Below are 17,315 nucleotides of genomic sequence, written 5' to 3'. Positions count from 1 at the left end.
GAAAGTAATACTGGTACCATTTCGAGCAAGTAAATTTCTTTCGTTTGAAATTTTTCTTCAATGTTTTCTAACAAAGATCACCGCTGCCAAAATTGATAGAAAATCGATTTTCATCAGTTAGGCACAATTGCAATCACGCTTGATAGTAATATTCTAACATTCACAGCTAACGCAAAGTAGCCAACATTTGGGAGGTGCTGCCATTGAACTTGGAGAAACGGAATCTTCCCATTTTACAAGCTGTCCTCATCATGTATCGAGATTCGGTGAATGAGGAATTCCCTTCGTCGAAAATGGAGCACTCGCTGATCATCCACCGCAATATTTCCACGTCCAAGTCTCGTTTTACCCGCAGGACTATCGAGTTACGAAGGGACCCCTCGATGCGTTGACCGTGCGATAAAGGTTATCATGGGACGTGTGTCACCTGGCCGTAGGTGTACTTTTTCTCCTTATTTCATGGAAAGGAAGGTCAACCGCAGCATTTTTTTCAACCACCTCAGAGCCAGGGAAGCTATAAAGCAGTTTCAAAGTAATTTTGTAGGCTGACCGTGCGACGTTCGTTTTCTCTTCTTTTTCTTCTCTCGTCCCCAATCGTTAAAGGGATAACCTATACACAGACTGGAACGGGTGAATAGTTCTCGTTTGAGAAGTTTTAGAATATTCACCGACAAACATGCAGTAGCATCATATTCCACGCAAATGTACAGAGAGAAAGGGATACGCTCGACTTTTATGCTACCTCGTAAAGTTTATAACTTTGTTCCTCCGCATTCCGTTATATTTTGAGATAGAAATACTTTTCCCCTTACATAGGTATATTCACAAGTAACTGAAGAATCGATTCAATCGCGATATTTGATATCGTGAGTACCTATAACCCAAGCTGTAAGTACTCTGTGAAATTGAAATAGTACTCTTGCACCGTAAAAAAGTATTACAGTTTTGAACGTTATCTTTGTAAATTCAGGCTTGTGTATCAGAGATGGATACAAAGCGTGAAATTCCTCAAGGCATAGGGTCAGGTAAATTACAACATTGTTCGTATTTGAAACATATTCTGTAACATCGGCTATGCAATGTTGGTTCGAATTTTGTTACTACCCTTTAAATTTTTTTCCAAATTTTCAACAGAATGGGTATGAAATATAGGTAGAATCAGAAGCTTTGAAAATGTTATTAGTTCAATATTCTACACGTATGTAAAAATTTGGAAGTCCGAAATGTAGAACCGTGGCAATAAACTGCCTAGAATATCATGATATCAGAGGCATCATTAGTGGATGGACAGTGACGTAGAATTTAAAAATATCATCGTATTCGTGTTGCTGTAGGTTAAATCACGGTTTTACAATTTTCCACATTCCAGCGCAACTATGAAATTTTTACTCTAGTCACATTTGGAGAACACAGCTTACGTTTCAAACTTTTTCACTTTATCATGTTTCACATCGCCATCTTCGTCGCTAAAATAAATGTCATGGTTCTATTCTACCATTTGACCATTCTCACAACTCTCTTCCGTCTACTTTTCGATCCTAACCCAAAACTGTTTACCTTCTCGCGTGCAGATGAAAAATGATGAAAATTGTAGGTCCAAACAAAGGAAGCTCAACACAATGGAGGTAGAATAATGTGCGAAAGAGGTGACTGTTCAAGGGATGAGAAGATGAGTTTATCCCAGGAGTCCTTCGCCTCCGTGGTAGGCCCAGCATCCGATGCCCTTTGCTCGAAACTTTTGCTGTTTCTTGGTACTCGGGGGTTCGAGATCCGAGTCGGTTGGGTGGCCGAACTCAGGATCTTACCTACGCCAGTTCGCTGGCTCACAATCAGTCGGGCATTCCTCTTTTTTCCTGGCTGGAGCTCGGCCGCCAGTCTGCCTGCCAGCTCGCCCCGCCGTTTGATGCTGAATCAGCTGACAAGCGATCGTTCCTGGACCACCTACAGTCTCAGTCTCAAACGTCCAGGTTGCCAGACTGCCACAAAGCGAAAACCGGTGCGAGTCGACTCCTGAATAATTAGCAAAATACTGTCGAAATTAAAATACGCGAATCTCGTTTCAATTTTTACTCTAAATTGATAAATAGTTTAACCACTAAAGACGTTTAAAATCAACGATTGCAACGAACGTTCGTTTCTTGGGAAATCAAAATTGACCAAGAGAAAAGAGGTAATTTTTGTGGTAGAAAATTTCCAGTTGATAATTGGCTGGGTATCTTGTTCAGATTTCCAGAACCCTAACTTTGAACAGCTTTAGATGTTCAAACACTGAAATAGTTTAGTACGTATGTGTATTAAAATGTAAGTGTATATTCTGAACACATCGAGCTGCATGTTCAAGTTTTGCATAAATCAAAATAAAGTGTCCAAGTTTGCCAGAATAAAAATCATATCGTTTATAGGTCAATTTTAACCATCCAAGGAACGAACGTTCGTCGAAGCCGTCGATGTTGCACTCTTTTACAAGTCGAATTTCCCTACAAGGTTGAATACGTTACAATACTAGGAAATCGCGGTCAATGTTTAAACATGTCTTCGAGATGAAAATCTTCTAAAGTTGTATATCAAACGAGTTCTCGAAATTTTATGGAAAATCTGATCAAATGTGACATGGTCTGTTATGTAGAATTCGACACGGATCTTAAGTTATAGCGGAATGATTGAAACTCCGGGAATCTTGTATTCAATAACGATATCTCAGAATAACTGTATGATTCCTGTATTTCTACGTTTACTATTCACAATATCCTACAGGATAACGCATTGGTAGTTATTTATACTTTCCATATAAAATGTGATAGCAATCATTAACCACGAGTCCGTCTCTGCGTCTCGCCGCATTTATATGTATACACAACGAAGATTCTTTGAAGTCTGCAGAGTTTCCATTCGCGCAGGATTATATTCACAGGTAGACGACTGCTGCTGGCTCAAAGAGCCAAAAGTAAAATAGACTCGACGTACATTACACGTTATTATACCCACACACGTATGTATGTATTCCTTCCAAGCCGGGATTATGAAACGAGCTGGCGTTTCCCGCACAGAGAAAACTCCACACCCGCTTCTCGAGCCGGAATTTTCATCACGTGCTCAAAACATTCATTTGCCTTTTTATCCCCCGTGCTAGTCGGTGGACAAATTTCCTAGGATATTAAAATTACAGCTCCCTTTCGTGTGAGAAGGAGTCAACCTCACCTTCAAAAACAGTATTGCAATAATTTACTCTGTGAGAAAATTTTTACTTCAGGATAGGCCTCACTGTCCGAATAAAAGATTGGGAGAAGAGACAAACTAAATATTCATGAAATCTCCAGCAATGTTATCTGCACCAATGATATTAATGCAATAACCTGAGGAAATTTTAAAAACATAAGTTGAGGTATCAACGATTTGATAAAGGGTTTTACAATTAGACTGTTGATTAAACTCTGGTGTATTCGATCTAATTCTGATGTTACATGCTCATTTTACTCGACGACCATATTCCCACAAATCGTCTGAATAAAACTCATAAAAATTTGCTGCACTTGTAAAGCGCAAATACAATTCTTGACGAATTGTTGCACCTTGCTTACAAATATCTGTTCTGATCAACTCTGGTGACAACCACTTGAAAATTTCTTTCAAGTCATGTGTGGATATCTCTATGGTGAACAAACTGAGCCCATAACATAACCATCGAAGTTTAATAATTTCGAACGTTTTAATTTAAAATAATCAAAAACGACCCATTTTTCGCCAGATTAATAGCACTAACCTTGAAATCTGTCACGTGGTCCTGTGATAATACCAATGAAAAACTCGGCATATTGATCCATTCAACTTGATTTTGCTCTTTACACTCTGATTGCGAAATTTTGTCGAAAAACACTCACAAGTTATAGCGGCACCAATGGCACCATTAAAAACCCGAACAGGCAAAGGAAGCGAAGTGCAGATTGCAATCTCGCGAAGCCGATTACTTTTTATGCCTCTTAAGCAGAGGGATCGCAGAGAGCGGAGGCGGTTAGATCATCTCCGGCGACGCCTTAGTGTCTTCATCGTGTCAATGGTGAAGGCGCAGTATCCCGGATGGAGTGATTACAACTAGGAACGTTAGTCGGGGTCTCGTTCACCGGGACGACGACCACGCGCGCCCTGTCAAGGCCCACGCGTCACCCATTACACTCAATATCCCCCTTTAAATAAGTTGGTGTCTCTCCTCGCCACCGACACCAATTGGTCGCAAGCTCAATTCTTTAATTTGTATCTATCCGTGCAAGAATGCAGGATGCACATTGTTCGCCGCGAACTACATGGCTGTACATCTACACATACGTATCTTTCAGACTCTTTTGAAACCATTCCTGAAAGAGGGGCCTCAACTTACGAAGCTCGTTATATTTCTTGTTCTCATATTTTGAGCTAGCCGCATCGCATGCTTTTCAAATCATCATCATCGGACATTAACTGCATTTGCGACTGATAATATCTAGTCAGCGGATATTGCACACATCGTCTCTTGTTTACTTTTAATGATCGTGCCTTTTGTGATCTGGTACTGGAGACCAAGGATACTCATCAATATTATCACAATTTGCAGATGTTTATTTGTTTTGGATTTAAACTTCACTTGAAGCTTCCATAATGTACATACATGTACCACTTTATAATTTCGACTCTGACCGAGCCCGTCGTCCCTTCCGAAGGACCTTTCGCGACCGAATCAACATCTTTTCCACCATACACAATATTACTACCAACCATTTCGATGGTGACGCGCTCGATCGAAGATACGTGATATATTTAGAAGCTGGCAATTTTCATCAACGAGAACGACGCGACATCTGGCGTTTATTGCCGGAACTACCATGCAATTGTTGGTAAGACAATGTGTCTCTTGGCGTAAAAAATCGCGAAATAGTTTCAAACAGACATTGCATTTGTGCCTACAAAATTCAATCGTGGTGAATTATTGTTAAAAAATTTTTTATTTATAAATACTAAGCTAATTGGATCATTATTTACTTTCGCCTCACTGAAAGTTCAGCTATTTAGGGTCATCAACGCTTTTTAGTACGAAATTTGAAATAACACAATTTCTCGGACAAGCTTCAGTCCAGTGTATATTGAATTTAAACATTTCTCAGGAAGTTTTGAAGTGACAAAGCAGAAATTTGTCACCAAAAAATTGACCCCGAATAACAGACTCTGTCGACTTTTTAGCGGTGCGTTTGTTCATTAAATTATCTTAAAATAACATGCCCGCAGATCCACAATTCTAATTTGGATTGAATGGCCTAATTGATATGATTAAGCCAACAATGTGTACAACACTTCTCATTAAGTTTACTCAACTACACTTTTCACCAACGAGTCGAAACAATGACTTTCATAAAACTTAGTTTCCGTTAATCATGGGTAGTTTCGAATATTTACTGACAGAACTAACGGTGCTTATGAGTCTCTCTTGCTGTACGGAATTTTTCATGAGTTGTGTCCGCTTCGAGGTACTTTGTGTATTTTTACAAACGATCAGTTTAAATATACGCTATTTATTATACAACGCACAATATACAATATATTACAAGTCTTGATTAATTTGTTCTTGATTTAACCTCAAATTCACTTTACACGTTACATTAATGCAAAATTAAGTCAAGAGTACCTAACAGAGATGAGGATTTATAAAAAAAAAAAGATATAATTGTTCTTACGACCAGAACATATGAAAAGTATCACACGAGATGTCAATTCTTAAATCGAAAGCAACGTCGACACAGTTGTGTGGTTGTCCAACTGATTTAGAAGCAGTACGCTCAAATTCTCAACAGTAATTAAAAAGAATTGGTTTTGTGACTTTAATAATTCGGTCGTCATTTTGATTATTAATGTTTGAAGCTCAAAAATGTATTTCTAATATGACGTCACTTTCGATTACGTACCGTACACTCAAGTCGAATAGACGCACTAAATATCCTCCTTAGGGGAAAAATCATTCTCCAAATCAGTTACATTGTCCATGTCGCTCGAAGTATATGACGGTATTGTTAAAAACGAGAGATTACGACTAAAATTACGAGCATAGCAGATTAGGGTCAAATCCTCGGTGGGTATTGACAGAATTGAATATTTTTTATTTTTCAATCGGATTTAGAGTTGTTGGACGGCGCATTATTTGGCACATAATGGTTTGTCCATCTAAAGTGAAGATGGCATCATGATCATTCACGAATTTTCTGTCGTCCTGCTCTATTCACTCAAAAATTTTTACAACTGTTCGATTATGTCGTGGTCGTTCTTCAACGACGCCTTTGTCTTTGTTTCAAATTCATCTTTCTGTGAGTGTTTTGTCCTCTGTAATTCTTTCCTAAAATACGCAACCGTCTGTTCAAGACCCTCGGACAATGGAACTTTTGGCTCCCAGTCCAAATACTTTTTCGCTCTTGAAATGTCCGGTTTTCTTCTCTGCGGATCGTCCTCAACTGCCGCAAGCTCCACGATTTTACTGGTCCCTCCAACCAGTTCTTTTATCATTGACGCGAACTCTGAAAGTGTAGAACATTCCGGCATGAATGTCCAACTGAAGGATGTACAGCAAAACTTGATCTCAGTGATATTTACTACTGAAAACTCGTAATACCTTCGATTGTATGTTCAATGGGATTTCCTATGTTTACTGGCAAAGTGTAATTCGATCCCATCAGGGCCACCAGTCCATCAACCAAGTCAGAGACATACTGAAACGAGCGTGTTTGTTTTCCGTTTCCGTAAATTGTGATGGAATCATTTTGCAAGGCCTGCAAAATGAAATTTGACACAACTCTGCCATCGTTCATGTGCATCCTTGGACCAAAGGTGTTGAAAATGCGAGCTACGCGGACTGACACTCCTTCCTGTCTCATGTAGGCGTAGCTCAACGTTTCGGCTACCCGCTTACCCTCGTCATAACAGGCTCTGGGTCCTAAGTTTAGAAATTTGATCTTTTCGCTAATGTGTTTTCGAACAATTGAAGGCTGCTGTTATATTCAAGATGAGGTACTTTAACATGTCTTGTTTCGTCCACTAAAATCTCTGACTGCTAAAGATATATAATGAAACTTATTTATAAAATGTATGATTTAATTAAATAATAGATTCACAAACGCTTGGAGTACCATAGATTGAAATACAAGTATAAAATACAAAAATATTCTACATCAAGATTCGGTCTTGCAGTTACTTTGGATTTTCATTTTTTTCTCACTTACCAATAGGATTAACATGGCCCCAATATGTTTCAGACTGAGGATGTTCGTCAGGATCGCCATAAACCTCTGATGTACTAGCAATAAGGACCCTAGCACCAACTCTTTTCGCCAGTCCTGAAACATTTAATCATATAAAAGGAATGCTAACGTTTTTACAAAAGAATTAGGATCCTGGGTTGTCAGAGACTTTTTTTCTCACCTAACATATTAATAGTCCCAACGGTGTTAGTCTTAATTGTCTTTACTGGATTATGCATATAATGCGGTGGACTTGCAGGACTAGCTAAGTGATAAATTTCGTCCACCTCTAAGTAAAGAGGTCTAACAATATCATGATGAACCAGTTCAAAATTTTCGTGGCCCACCCAGTGCTCGACGTTTCGTTTTCTACCCGTGAAAAAATTATCTGCGACAATGACTTCGTGCCCGGCAAGCATTAGGCGATCAACGAGATGCGAGCCAACGAAACCAGCCCCTCCAGTGACTAGAATTCGCTTTCGATTCTTGTAATTCAAAAATTTAACAGTCGGGAAATTTTTAGGTACTCGGCTTTCGATTTTTGCTTCGATCCGATGGAGTTTATCCTCAAGTTCACGAATCCTAGTATTTGCTTCTTGAAGATCATTTATCTCAATGTAAGGAACGTCATTATCCATCTCCATCATCTTTTCAATGGCTTCAGGTTCAATCTCGTTCAAACTGTCCTCGTTTTGCTTGATTTGGCGGAGCCGTTTATCATTGAAAGATTGTTCTTCCTCAGTCTTTGCCCAGCCTTTGTAAAAGCCTATAACTGTGCAACAGACCGTTTCTTTATTTCAAATCGTTTTGACGCCTTGTTTAAATTTCTTACAAGCTTATGGCAGCATAAATATTAATTGAATTCAAGGTCAACAGCTATACTAGCAAGCGAGCGAGTTCAAATTGTTTCTGATAAGATAACTTGTCTTATTATTATTTTTTGTGACACAATAACTACGATTATTGCGTTACTAGTATGCCTGGCAGATTGACGAAACAAAAATATAATGCTGCCAGTCACTATTGAAAGTATTAAGAAATTAATTGCATTTTAAATTTGTGTATGTAAATGTGTATTAGTAGAAGTATTTAGATTCCTGTTTTATTTATAGGCAAAAAATTGTCAAAGCTCTAGGAGACAAAATGTGAAAATTGCTAGTATACAGGCAAAAAAAGTGTTTGTACTCTACATTTTTACTCACATAAAGAATAGATTTTTCGACTTGATCACAAAACGGAGTAGCTTTCAAATTCGTTGCTATGCAGCAAATGTGCCTTTTCCACTTTGCGAATACTTAAATGTTAGTTGTAGTTTCTGTGTATAGTTTTCGAGAGATAAGTCTGCATGAACAAACAAAAATGTTGTCGACTGATATTCTAAGAATGAACGCAAACAATTGAACAAAAAAATGAATTATTTGTTAAATGACGAAATGCGTAAAATGTTACAAAGATTGATGTGAAGAACCTGTTGAATGATCAACATAGAATGTAAAGTGTATATTGATTCCGTGTCGTAACTAGAATCAAATAGAATTGTTCGTTTATATTATTTTCACAAAAAAATCACCAAACGACTAGGAACCGTTCGTAGTTTGATTTTTTAACACGGTAAATGCAAGCACTCTGTCGGTTAGTCTTCAAGTGAAAGTTAGTTTCGATTCTGAAGTGACTCCGAACCGTGTTTTGCTGCACATATGACCGATATTTCAAATTACCAGCTGTGGATCTAGACATAATACAAATATAGATGGGGTTCTGTGTGTGCGCAATAATAATCTTCATTGTAGTATTTATTTATACAGAATAACAAGTTTGCGAAGACAGAAGGTTGGTTCTCAGGTGCTGGCGAAGTATTATTGAAATTGGTATCATTTGGTGTTCTTTGGGTTTGTAACAGTTGTATCAATAGCCAAGCAATTAATCTTCATACCTTGATTGTTGAAGTCAACATGCCCCAACAATATCAGAGACTTGACAATGCAAGGTGACACCGCAAGAGGCGGCGCGGTTTCGATAAAAAAAACAGCGAATAGACGCATATTGAAGAGTGCGTACTCACCCAATAGAACGCATACGATGAAAAACGCGGCTTGTTTCATCTTGCGCTGCGTGAGGAACATTCTTCCGTATTTCACATGTTTCGAGTAGTGCCAACTCAAGCCATAATATCCTCGTCAGCTAGTCTTTCTCTTTCAAATCGTAGTCCACGCTCACAGTCGATGCATTCCAATCGCAATTCGTGCAGCGTGCACGCAGCGGGAATGAATAGACATTTAAAAACAGGTTACGGTTCGAGAATGACATAACCTAATCCCACTAACCTCTGTCCAAAAATACAACCAATCAAAACCGTTTTTCGAACTTCACCAGACAACAGTACGCGTGACGCAGGCTATAGTTTGGTGGATTTTGGCTTTCACACCTGTAAACTCCACTAGGGACTCAAAAACAACACACGAAGATACATCGACGAACTGAACCGAAGCGGCCAAAGCCGGATAAACCCGATATCTACATCGACCCAGCAAAAACCGCCTCTCTAGACTAGAGTTATGGCGCTATCTTTCGGTAGCTACGGAACTAAGCGCATTATATTATGAAAAGGCAAACGGTTGGTAATGTACGCTGAATGAAAAGAGTGATCAACCGGATCGATAATGAAAAGTCAACAATTGAAGGCTTATCGGTGTGAACAAAATGACCAGATATCGCAGAACCTTGTGTGAAAGCGATTCATCATCGGTAACGCAGATGATTTAGGATTGGACTACCGTAGGATGAATCGGAAAAAGATTAAGCGACTGACGATGAATGAAAATTCTCGGATGAGTCTGTCGGCGGTGGATAAGTCCTGATTGGTGGACTAGACGTTCATTCGAAGAGCGTAGTAACGTGACACGCGGCTGTCACATGTGGTGTATATCCCTGAAAATACCGCGACGTGGGCAACGTGAACATCTGTGTTGTAGGCGGTTTTGACAAGCCGAAGAACAAGGATGGACGTGCTCAAAGGTATGATTATTCACCGTTACGAAATTCAACAGATAGAACAAAAGAAGTTAGAAAGAAACTAGCCCGTCTTTGAACTACCAGAAATCTATCCAATTACATGAACTATTGTCTGTAGGCTAGTGGTTTCAATCACCGATACATCATTCTGGAATTTCTGGGACGCTAAGGCGATAAAACGACTGTACCGACCAGTGTGCACTTTCGATTAACAGTTTGAATGAATTAAACGTACGACAGGCTGGCATAAAACACTCCCGTATTTTATAATTGTTCTTTCATGATGATTTTCATTGCCAAAACGTGACGCATCGCAATCTCTTTATCCGTAAATGCATTCCAGTAAATCTTGCAATCACAGCTCGAGCGTCAGTTTAAGCGATTAACGATAAGTAAAAAATTAAGCCTTATTCGAGTGCTCGTGGTTTTGATCTTTGATCAAAGCGCATTTCGGCATATGTTACACGGTTGCATGGAGTGGCCAGGTATTCTAAATTTATCAATCGCATATCTCTAGTTCATTGGATACTCACTCCCTGCAAGATAAGAAAATTCGTAGACTCAGAATCCAAGGTTTTTTATACCTCGTAATGAAAAACCGTGGCAGGAAATCTTGAAAGACTTTCTGGTCATTGCTTCTTCCGATTTTCTTTTGTTGTTGACGTTTTTTTTTTCAATGTTACAGAGAAAAATTCAACAGGTATTATGACGATTTTTCAATTCGATCTCGAGATTCGTGTCCGTGTAATTTTTTCCGTTCTGAAGCAGTCAAGGCAAAGATCTCCATGCGGAACTTTGATTTGTAATCCTTACATAGGATATGTTGCAAGTCGTAATATTTTCCGGCAGAACTCCGAGAATGATTTTTCCCGAGTTCCCTGACCATGATATTATTATCAACAATAGGAATATCAGTATAAAGCATTAGAGTAGCTGCAACACCCTTAGTTGCAACGAACCACCGTAGGCAAAGGAAATTCCTCCGTGAAGCGTTGCGAAATTTCGAAACCGTGGCTCGGTTAGCAAAGTAGAGACCATCAGGCTTTTATTCTCTGTTCGATTTTTTCCTTTGTTTTTGTAGTACAAAATCCGGACCTCGCTCAGGCCATCGAATGGACCAAGGAGACTATCGAGACGATGATTACGAGGGTATATTGTACTAAAATTTTCAACAGAGGGTTTGCGGCAACAGCCAAGCATAGATTCAAATTTTGCATCCTAATAAAGCGTGTTTTTAATTAATTCAGTCGTTTACGAATGCTGCTGTGCGACGATCAATATGGAGCAATGCCCCGGCTAAGCAGCACCCTCTCAAGGACGTATTCTTCACCGTTAAGGGAGACACACACGTGTAAGTGAATCACTTGGATAGTGAGTATTTATAATTAGAATATTATTTCTTCTTAAATTCTTGGGACTAAAAAAAATCAAATTCGGCGCGTCGGGAATTGAGAGCGCAATAATTTGATGGGGTGGTTGGAAGAAGTTGCAGAAATATCTGTAAAAACCAAATATTAATTTCATGGGTAAACGCCTCGAATTTAACGTCATTAACATGTTGTTAAGATAATGGCTGTCAAATATCACGCGAAATGTCTTCGTTTCCAGCGGTTGTTTGGCCTGCAATTTTTATTGCATTATATTTCGTATGTGAATGTTAACTTGAATCGAATTGTTTTTCAAAAATGGTGTAGCTCCAGATTGATAAGAAAAAGAATTACAATTTGTCAATTTCTGTGGAACAACCGGAATTTATTAGTAATCAGTGAGATGAAATGAGTTTGAAAAAACCTGGACGTTGATAAATCGTAATTGATTTAATTCGTATAATTCCAATTAGAGAGTTGACGAACCTCAAACTTCTGCGTGAGCCGGATTTCCGGTTTACCAGCGTAACCGCGCGATTCGAGTTCCTCTTCTTGGCAGCTGAAATCGACGTCGGTGATTTGGAGGTGTCGGGAGAATTTTTCGTGCAAAACACTGCCCTTAACGCTTTTCTGCCTTTGACCACATCTGGTCAAATTTCGTAAGTATTCTGCAATAAAAAGTGAATTGCCGTTTATTGCTAAACGATCTCACGGTTACTGAAATGAATGCAAATTGGATTGGTTTATAAGACTGTTTTCTATTTTATGATAATTCTCGTTTTATTATCAATCACTAAAAATATTATTAAAAACTGATGGGCAACTTTTTAAAACAACATAATGTCACCGTGATGTTTAATTTTCGAAAATTAACAATTTCGTTCAAATCAACGTGTGCTGTACTTCGGACAAATTTGAGACACAAGAATTGATTCATACTCTGCGTGTTTTTTCGCGCAGAATAATTTTCAAAAATGTTAAGGCAAAAGGGTCAATCGGAGTTTATCCAATAGAGGACTGTTTCCTGACCAACAACAGCTACGCCATCGAGTATAAACCGGAGAAAGTCCTCATAAAAACTACGTATCGCGATAGCGAGGGCGAGATAAGCGGTCAACTCGACAGGGATGAACTTTGTGAGTAAACGTCGATTCCCGAGAATAGTTCAGTGGCATAATTTTAATCACATTTTGATTGTGCCATTTTTTTTTTCCACCACCGTCCGTGATTCATCGTTTGTGTCAAAGATCATGAACATGAATACTAGAGATTAAACGATATTTGAGAGATTTAAAACTACAGTTCGAAAATGGGTAATTTTAGATCAATATTTCAATCCTCGAATCCATTATACTCACAACATTTGTTTGTTGATGTACATTATGACTCTTTTTTACATTTCTTAAATACTCATTAAGTTTTGCTAGGCGGTGGGCAGAGTCTCTTGATTTATTATTGATTTTCACACTCATTGAAAAAGCACATTCATTTTTAAACACATGTTTACGAAATATAATTTCCGGAAAAAGCCAAGCCTGTTTTGTAAAATAATACCAATAAAATAATACTCAAAGATATCGTACAACGCATCTGAGTCTTCGGCTTTTTGTATTTCCGTTCAGTAATAAGAATAAATATACTAAACGCACTAAGTATTTGGTAATCCGCTTGTGTTATTTCCGTCGTCTTTCTTCTGACTCATTACCCATTTTATTCTAAGCTGATACCTTGGGTGCTCACTTGTGGATGGATCTCACCAGTCGCTTGAATCACTTGCTCAAAATGGAGCTCGATGAAGTTATCGTTGAATTATCTGCCTGCGATCTTCTCCAAGGCGAGTCTGATTTAGTCGATGCCATAACGTAAGTATAATCGAACAAGAAATAGTCAGCTAGGTAAAACTATCCCTCCGTAGTGCAAAATAATGAGTATTATCACGTAGATGAATATAATATTGTCCGAACAAAAATTCATCTACGTATCACGAAAGATAGTTTCTCATGTCTGCTATCTGTTTAAGAAATTAAATTATCCTCATTTTCATCTGCGTAGTAAAAAAGATAACGATATAAATTAAAGAAGTTATTAATTATCACAATGTTCTCATTCTTTTTTCTAAAAGAATTGAATGTTTTACTGACTGAAAAAGATATATTTGGTTTCCTTGGAAAGCAGTTATCTTATTTCTGTATCGTGAAAAAAGATGGAGATTACCTTAAGTCACAGTATCTCTATACAAGATGAAGGATGCGGATAATTCATCCAAGAGAGTTATCTGGATAACGTAGAATGCGCTAAAATGATAATAAAAATACTGCTTTTTACAGGGAGCACAGCAAAGCGGTGAATGTGGTGACAAACGACATATTCGATAAAATTCTCGCCAACGCGAATAACCGAATCAACGAACTCAAAGTCTCAACCATACCGACACCGGACATCGATGCTTCTTTTACAAAGAAATTAGCTGGAGTCGTGACGACGGGTCGTTTCACTGCGAGGAATGGCATCTTCCAGAATCTGGCCACGATATCCAGGAAGGGCAACGTCAGTATCGCAGTCGAGGATGGAAATATCGTTATATTTGGGACAGTCGGTCTGGCAGAGCTCAAGGTTCGCAAGTTCTCGCGAGAACAATGCATCGAGATTGAGTGAAATTTAAAAGGCGAAACTTGTAATGAATTTGGATCACGGATGATTCCATATTTGCAGATCTCTTACGACCATTACGAGGCGAAGTTGATGGACGTTGGACCGACAGGCGCTATACAGACAACCGTCGGTCGTAATGAGGCTCTCTTTAAGTTTGTCCTCGATAAAAAGGACCAGGACGTAAAGATCCGTTTGGCAGATTTCAAGATCACAAACATCAGGTATCTACAGTCTACGCCGTTTTCTAATATGTCGATAGTCGAGGTGGTTTCATATTGATTTTTTGAATTTTTTGAAGTCTTCCTCTGAATAAATATATATATATATATATATATATATATTTTTATTGATATTTGCGAATAGACGCGTTGGCGAGAAAAGTTACAAAATTATTTAGATAAAACCAGTGCGAATTTCTGCTCAACTTCTCTGCAATGTAGACTCCGTGTTTTTTCACAACACTTGGTGATTCCTTTGCATTACTTTTCAAATTTCTTCAACTCTTTTGCAGTGCTTTTCGGTTCATCTCTGTCATTTAGTAACTTTCTTTAGTAGTTAATGTTCAGTGAAATGGAGAAAATTTCGATGAAGGCAACTGTTGAAATCTTGATGTAAGAAAATTGCAGTATAATACAGAATTAAATTCAAAGCGTTGGCCAAGGAATCGGAACGAAATTTACGTTAAAAGTATGGACAGAAATTAGTGAAATAACTGCACATCAATTTGAAAAACTGTGGGCATCAACCCAGGTTAGAGGAAGAAATTTCTTAATATTTTTTACAGCGACGTTGAAGCCCATGTAACGGGTCTGGGAGGTTTGAATTGGTTGGCGTCAAAGATTTCATCCTGGATGGCAAGCACCCTGCGTTGGAAAGTGGCACCGGTCATCGAGGCAAGGGTCAAAGAAAACATCAATAAAGTTCTGGAAGATTTCAACGTCAGTGCTTTACTCACCAAATGACTATTCGTGTATCGGGGTGTCGCAGCTGATGCGGCGACCGAAACGACGGTTGCACTCGCCGTTAATATACCGAGGAATAACCCATTCTTTTTCAGCGATATTTTCAACATGAATTTCTTTTTTTGAAATTATATATCGCCACCAGTTTAACCTTGGCGTTTATTTCTACCTTGAATTGAGATGTAAGGAATTTTTGAAAACGATTAATGGTACCTTAAATCATAGTGCAGGATTAATTCGGGCAGCAGAGTTGTTAATCAAGCAGGAAACGTTTGAGCTTGGCACGATTTATCGCAGTTTTCTTACTCGTAGTTTCACCAAACTTTCGAATTTACTTTATTGTTACGTTGTTGTTAAAATTGTTATTTGTATTATTATATTCACTACACTTTACCTACTAAGCAATTAATTTGCCTGTTTTTAATCTGTTTAACCTGTTAACGGCGGGGATGTATCATTTCAAGTCGCCTTTTTGTCAGACGTGAAATTTATAAATAAGTTCAATTAATTCCTTATTTGAAGTCCCCAAACTGCCGTCAACAGGTTAACACGTCTTATTACTATTCATGTCGATATCTATATATTCTGTAAGTATTCTAACTCTTCGTTATGCGTTATGTTTCACAAATACGCAAATTTTTTATGCGTACTTTAAAATGAAGAGTAAATCTTGAAGCGTATGTTGATGATATACATACTTATATGGTGCATATTTGAGATTCCATGATATCGATGTATTAGATGTAAGAAGAATTTATATATTTTTAATTTATACAACCCTTTATATGATAATTATCTTATCGATTTTTGCATTTCTATAATGCGGTTTGTGATGAATCGTTATGATACATTGTTGATATACCAAAATACTTAATAAATACACGAGCAATAATTATTTTAACATATAATTAAAATGAAAATGAAACTACAGGTTCATTATCCACGAAAACATTATCATATGTCTATCAATATTCATAATGTAATAGCGGGTATTAATTATCAGTACTTCTTGTTCTACGGGATTTTGTGTGAAATTGTACATCCCAGTATCTTATATGTATGTATAATGCAGTTATGAAATATTTGTTTTTGTTAATTGAACAAAATAAAAAATCTTTTTTGAATCAAATAAAAGTTCTTCCAAAGTGATAAATAAAATATTTTCCAGCTTTATTATTGCGTACTTTGTAAGATAATTCCTGCAAAATGTTACCCTCATGTGATAATATTGGAAATTCCTATTTCGAATTATAGCCCGAATTCAATGGTGACATTTTTTAGCTTTAATCAAAAGAAATTTTCAGGCTCCGAGAATTTTTATATTTCAGTTTTTGGGATTTTTAACAAATCATTTTTGGCTCTTTTAGGACAATCGTAATGTGTTTTTATTTTTAAGGAAATCATAAAAATGGAGTATTATTTGTAAAACATTTACGTACAGTTACTTCGATTGATCTGAAATCATATTTTTTTAATTCTCTTCGTATTTTGCGACATAATTTCTATTGTGTACATCTATTAATGGATAACCAGCTATTAACGCACGATGAATTAAGAGATGATATTCCACACTAAGAATTCGTACAAGTTGTAGATATAGGTAACAAATGATTGATGCAGCTACGATATCCCGGCACAAAGTGAATAAAAAATAATAGGTACTTTCGTTACGACTGATAAGGCAATTACGAGTGCGCAAGATCACTTTCAAACTTGACACTTCACCCAGTCGTATTTTTATTTTCGATCAAATATCAAATTATATTTTTACCATCACAAATTTGACCTGACGATTCTCAATTCAATTTCTGTCTTCCAATACAGTACGAATTTGAGAAATGGTCACAGATTTCAGACCGGGAGTTGTAGGAATCGAAACATCTGAAGAAAAATACAATTATTATGCGATGCGATGAGTAAACTCGAAAACCATTAATTAATAAAATAAGCTGAAGATAACCGGAAAACCCGACAGTTTTCTACGGTATGTAAAATCCAGCATCATGTATCATACATACATGTATACTCTAGGAATCAAGCCGTACAGGTTCCAGTCATGTGGCTCATTAAAG

At 37.6% G+C, this 17,315-nt stretch overlaps 2 protein-coding genes across 5 annotated transcripts; one reads left to right on the top strand and one right to left on the bottom strand.

The window, feature by feature from the left end:
* Positions 1-5,521: 5,521 nt before the first annotated feature.
* LOC124181161 (UDP-glucuronic acid decarboxylase 1) lies at positions 5,522-9,768 on the bottom strand. 3 transcript variants are annotated; one of them, XM_046567453.1, is made up of 5 exons: positions 9,313-9,768; positions 7,432-8,016; positions 7,233-7,346; positions 6,626-6,946; positions 5,522-6,530 (listed from the first exon to the last, which is right to left on the bottom strand). In XM_046567453.1, exons 1-5 carry the CDS (start codon positions 9,371-9,373, stop codon positions 6,253-6,255), a joined length of 1,359 nt encoding a protein of 452 aa, XP_046423409.1. In that variant the 5' UTR covers positions 9,374-9,768; the 3' UTR covers positions 5,522-6,252. The 3 variants fall into 3 exon arrangements, with proteins under 3 accessions (XP_046423409.1, XP_046423408.1, XP_046423410.1); XM_046567452.1 differs by having other exon boundaries at positions 7,432-8,022; positions 9,313-9,767; XM_046567454.1 differs by lacking the exon at positions 9,313-9,768 and adding an exon at positions 8,453-8,603 and having other exon boundaries at positions 7,432-8,022.
* A 371-nt stretch (positions 9,769-10,139) lies between these two features.
* LOC124181162 lies at positions 10,140-16,378 on the top strand. 2 transcript variants are annotated; one of them, XM_046567455.1, is made up of 9 exons: positions 10,140-10,265; positions 11,344-11,411; positions 11,510-11,613; positions 12,103-12,288; positions 12,590-12,765; positions 13,350-13,491; positions 13,957-14,242; positions 14,342-14,502; positions 15,066-16,378. In XM_046567455.1, the coding sequence occupies exons 1-9, from the start codon at positions 10,250-10,252 to the stop codon at positions 15,241-15,243; spliced, it is 1,317 nt and encodes a 438-aa protein (XP_046423411.1). In that variant the 5' UTR covers positions 10,140-10,249; the 3' UTR covers positions 15,244-16,378. The 2 variants fall into 2 exon arrangements, with proteins under 2 accessions (XP_046423411.1, XP_046423412.1); XM_046567456.1 differs by lacking the exon at positions 12,103-12,288 and having other exon boundaries at positions 15,066-16,377.
* The last annotated feature ends 937 nt before the right edge of the window (positions 16,379-17,315 follow it).

Source organism: Neodiprion fabricii, chromosome 4 (genome assembly GCF_021155785.1).
Source record: "Neodiprion fabricii isolate iyNeoFabr1 chromosome 4, iyNeoFabr1.1, whole genome shotgun sequence".
NCBI classification, from domain to species: domain Eukaryota; kingdom Metazoa; phylum Arthropoda; class Insecta; order Hymenoptera; family Diprionidae; genus Neodiprion; species Neodiprion fabricii.
Note: the sequence above shows the minus strand (reverse complement) of the source record. Positions and strands in the feature narration are given on the sequence as shown.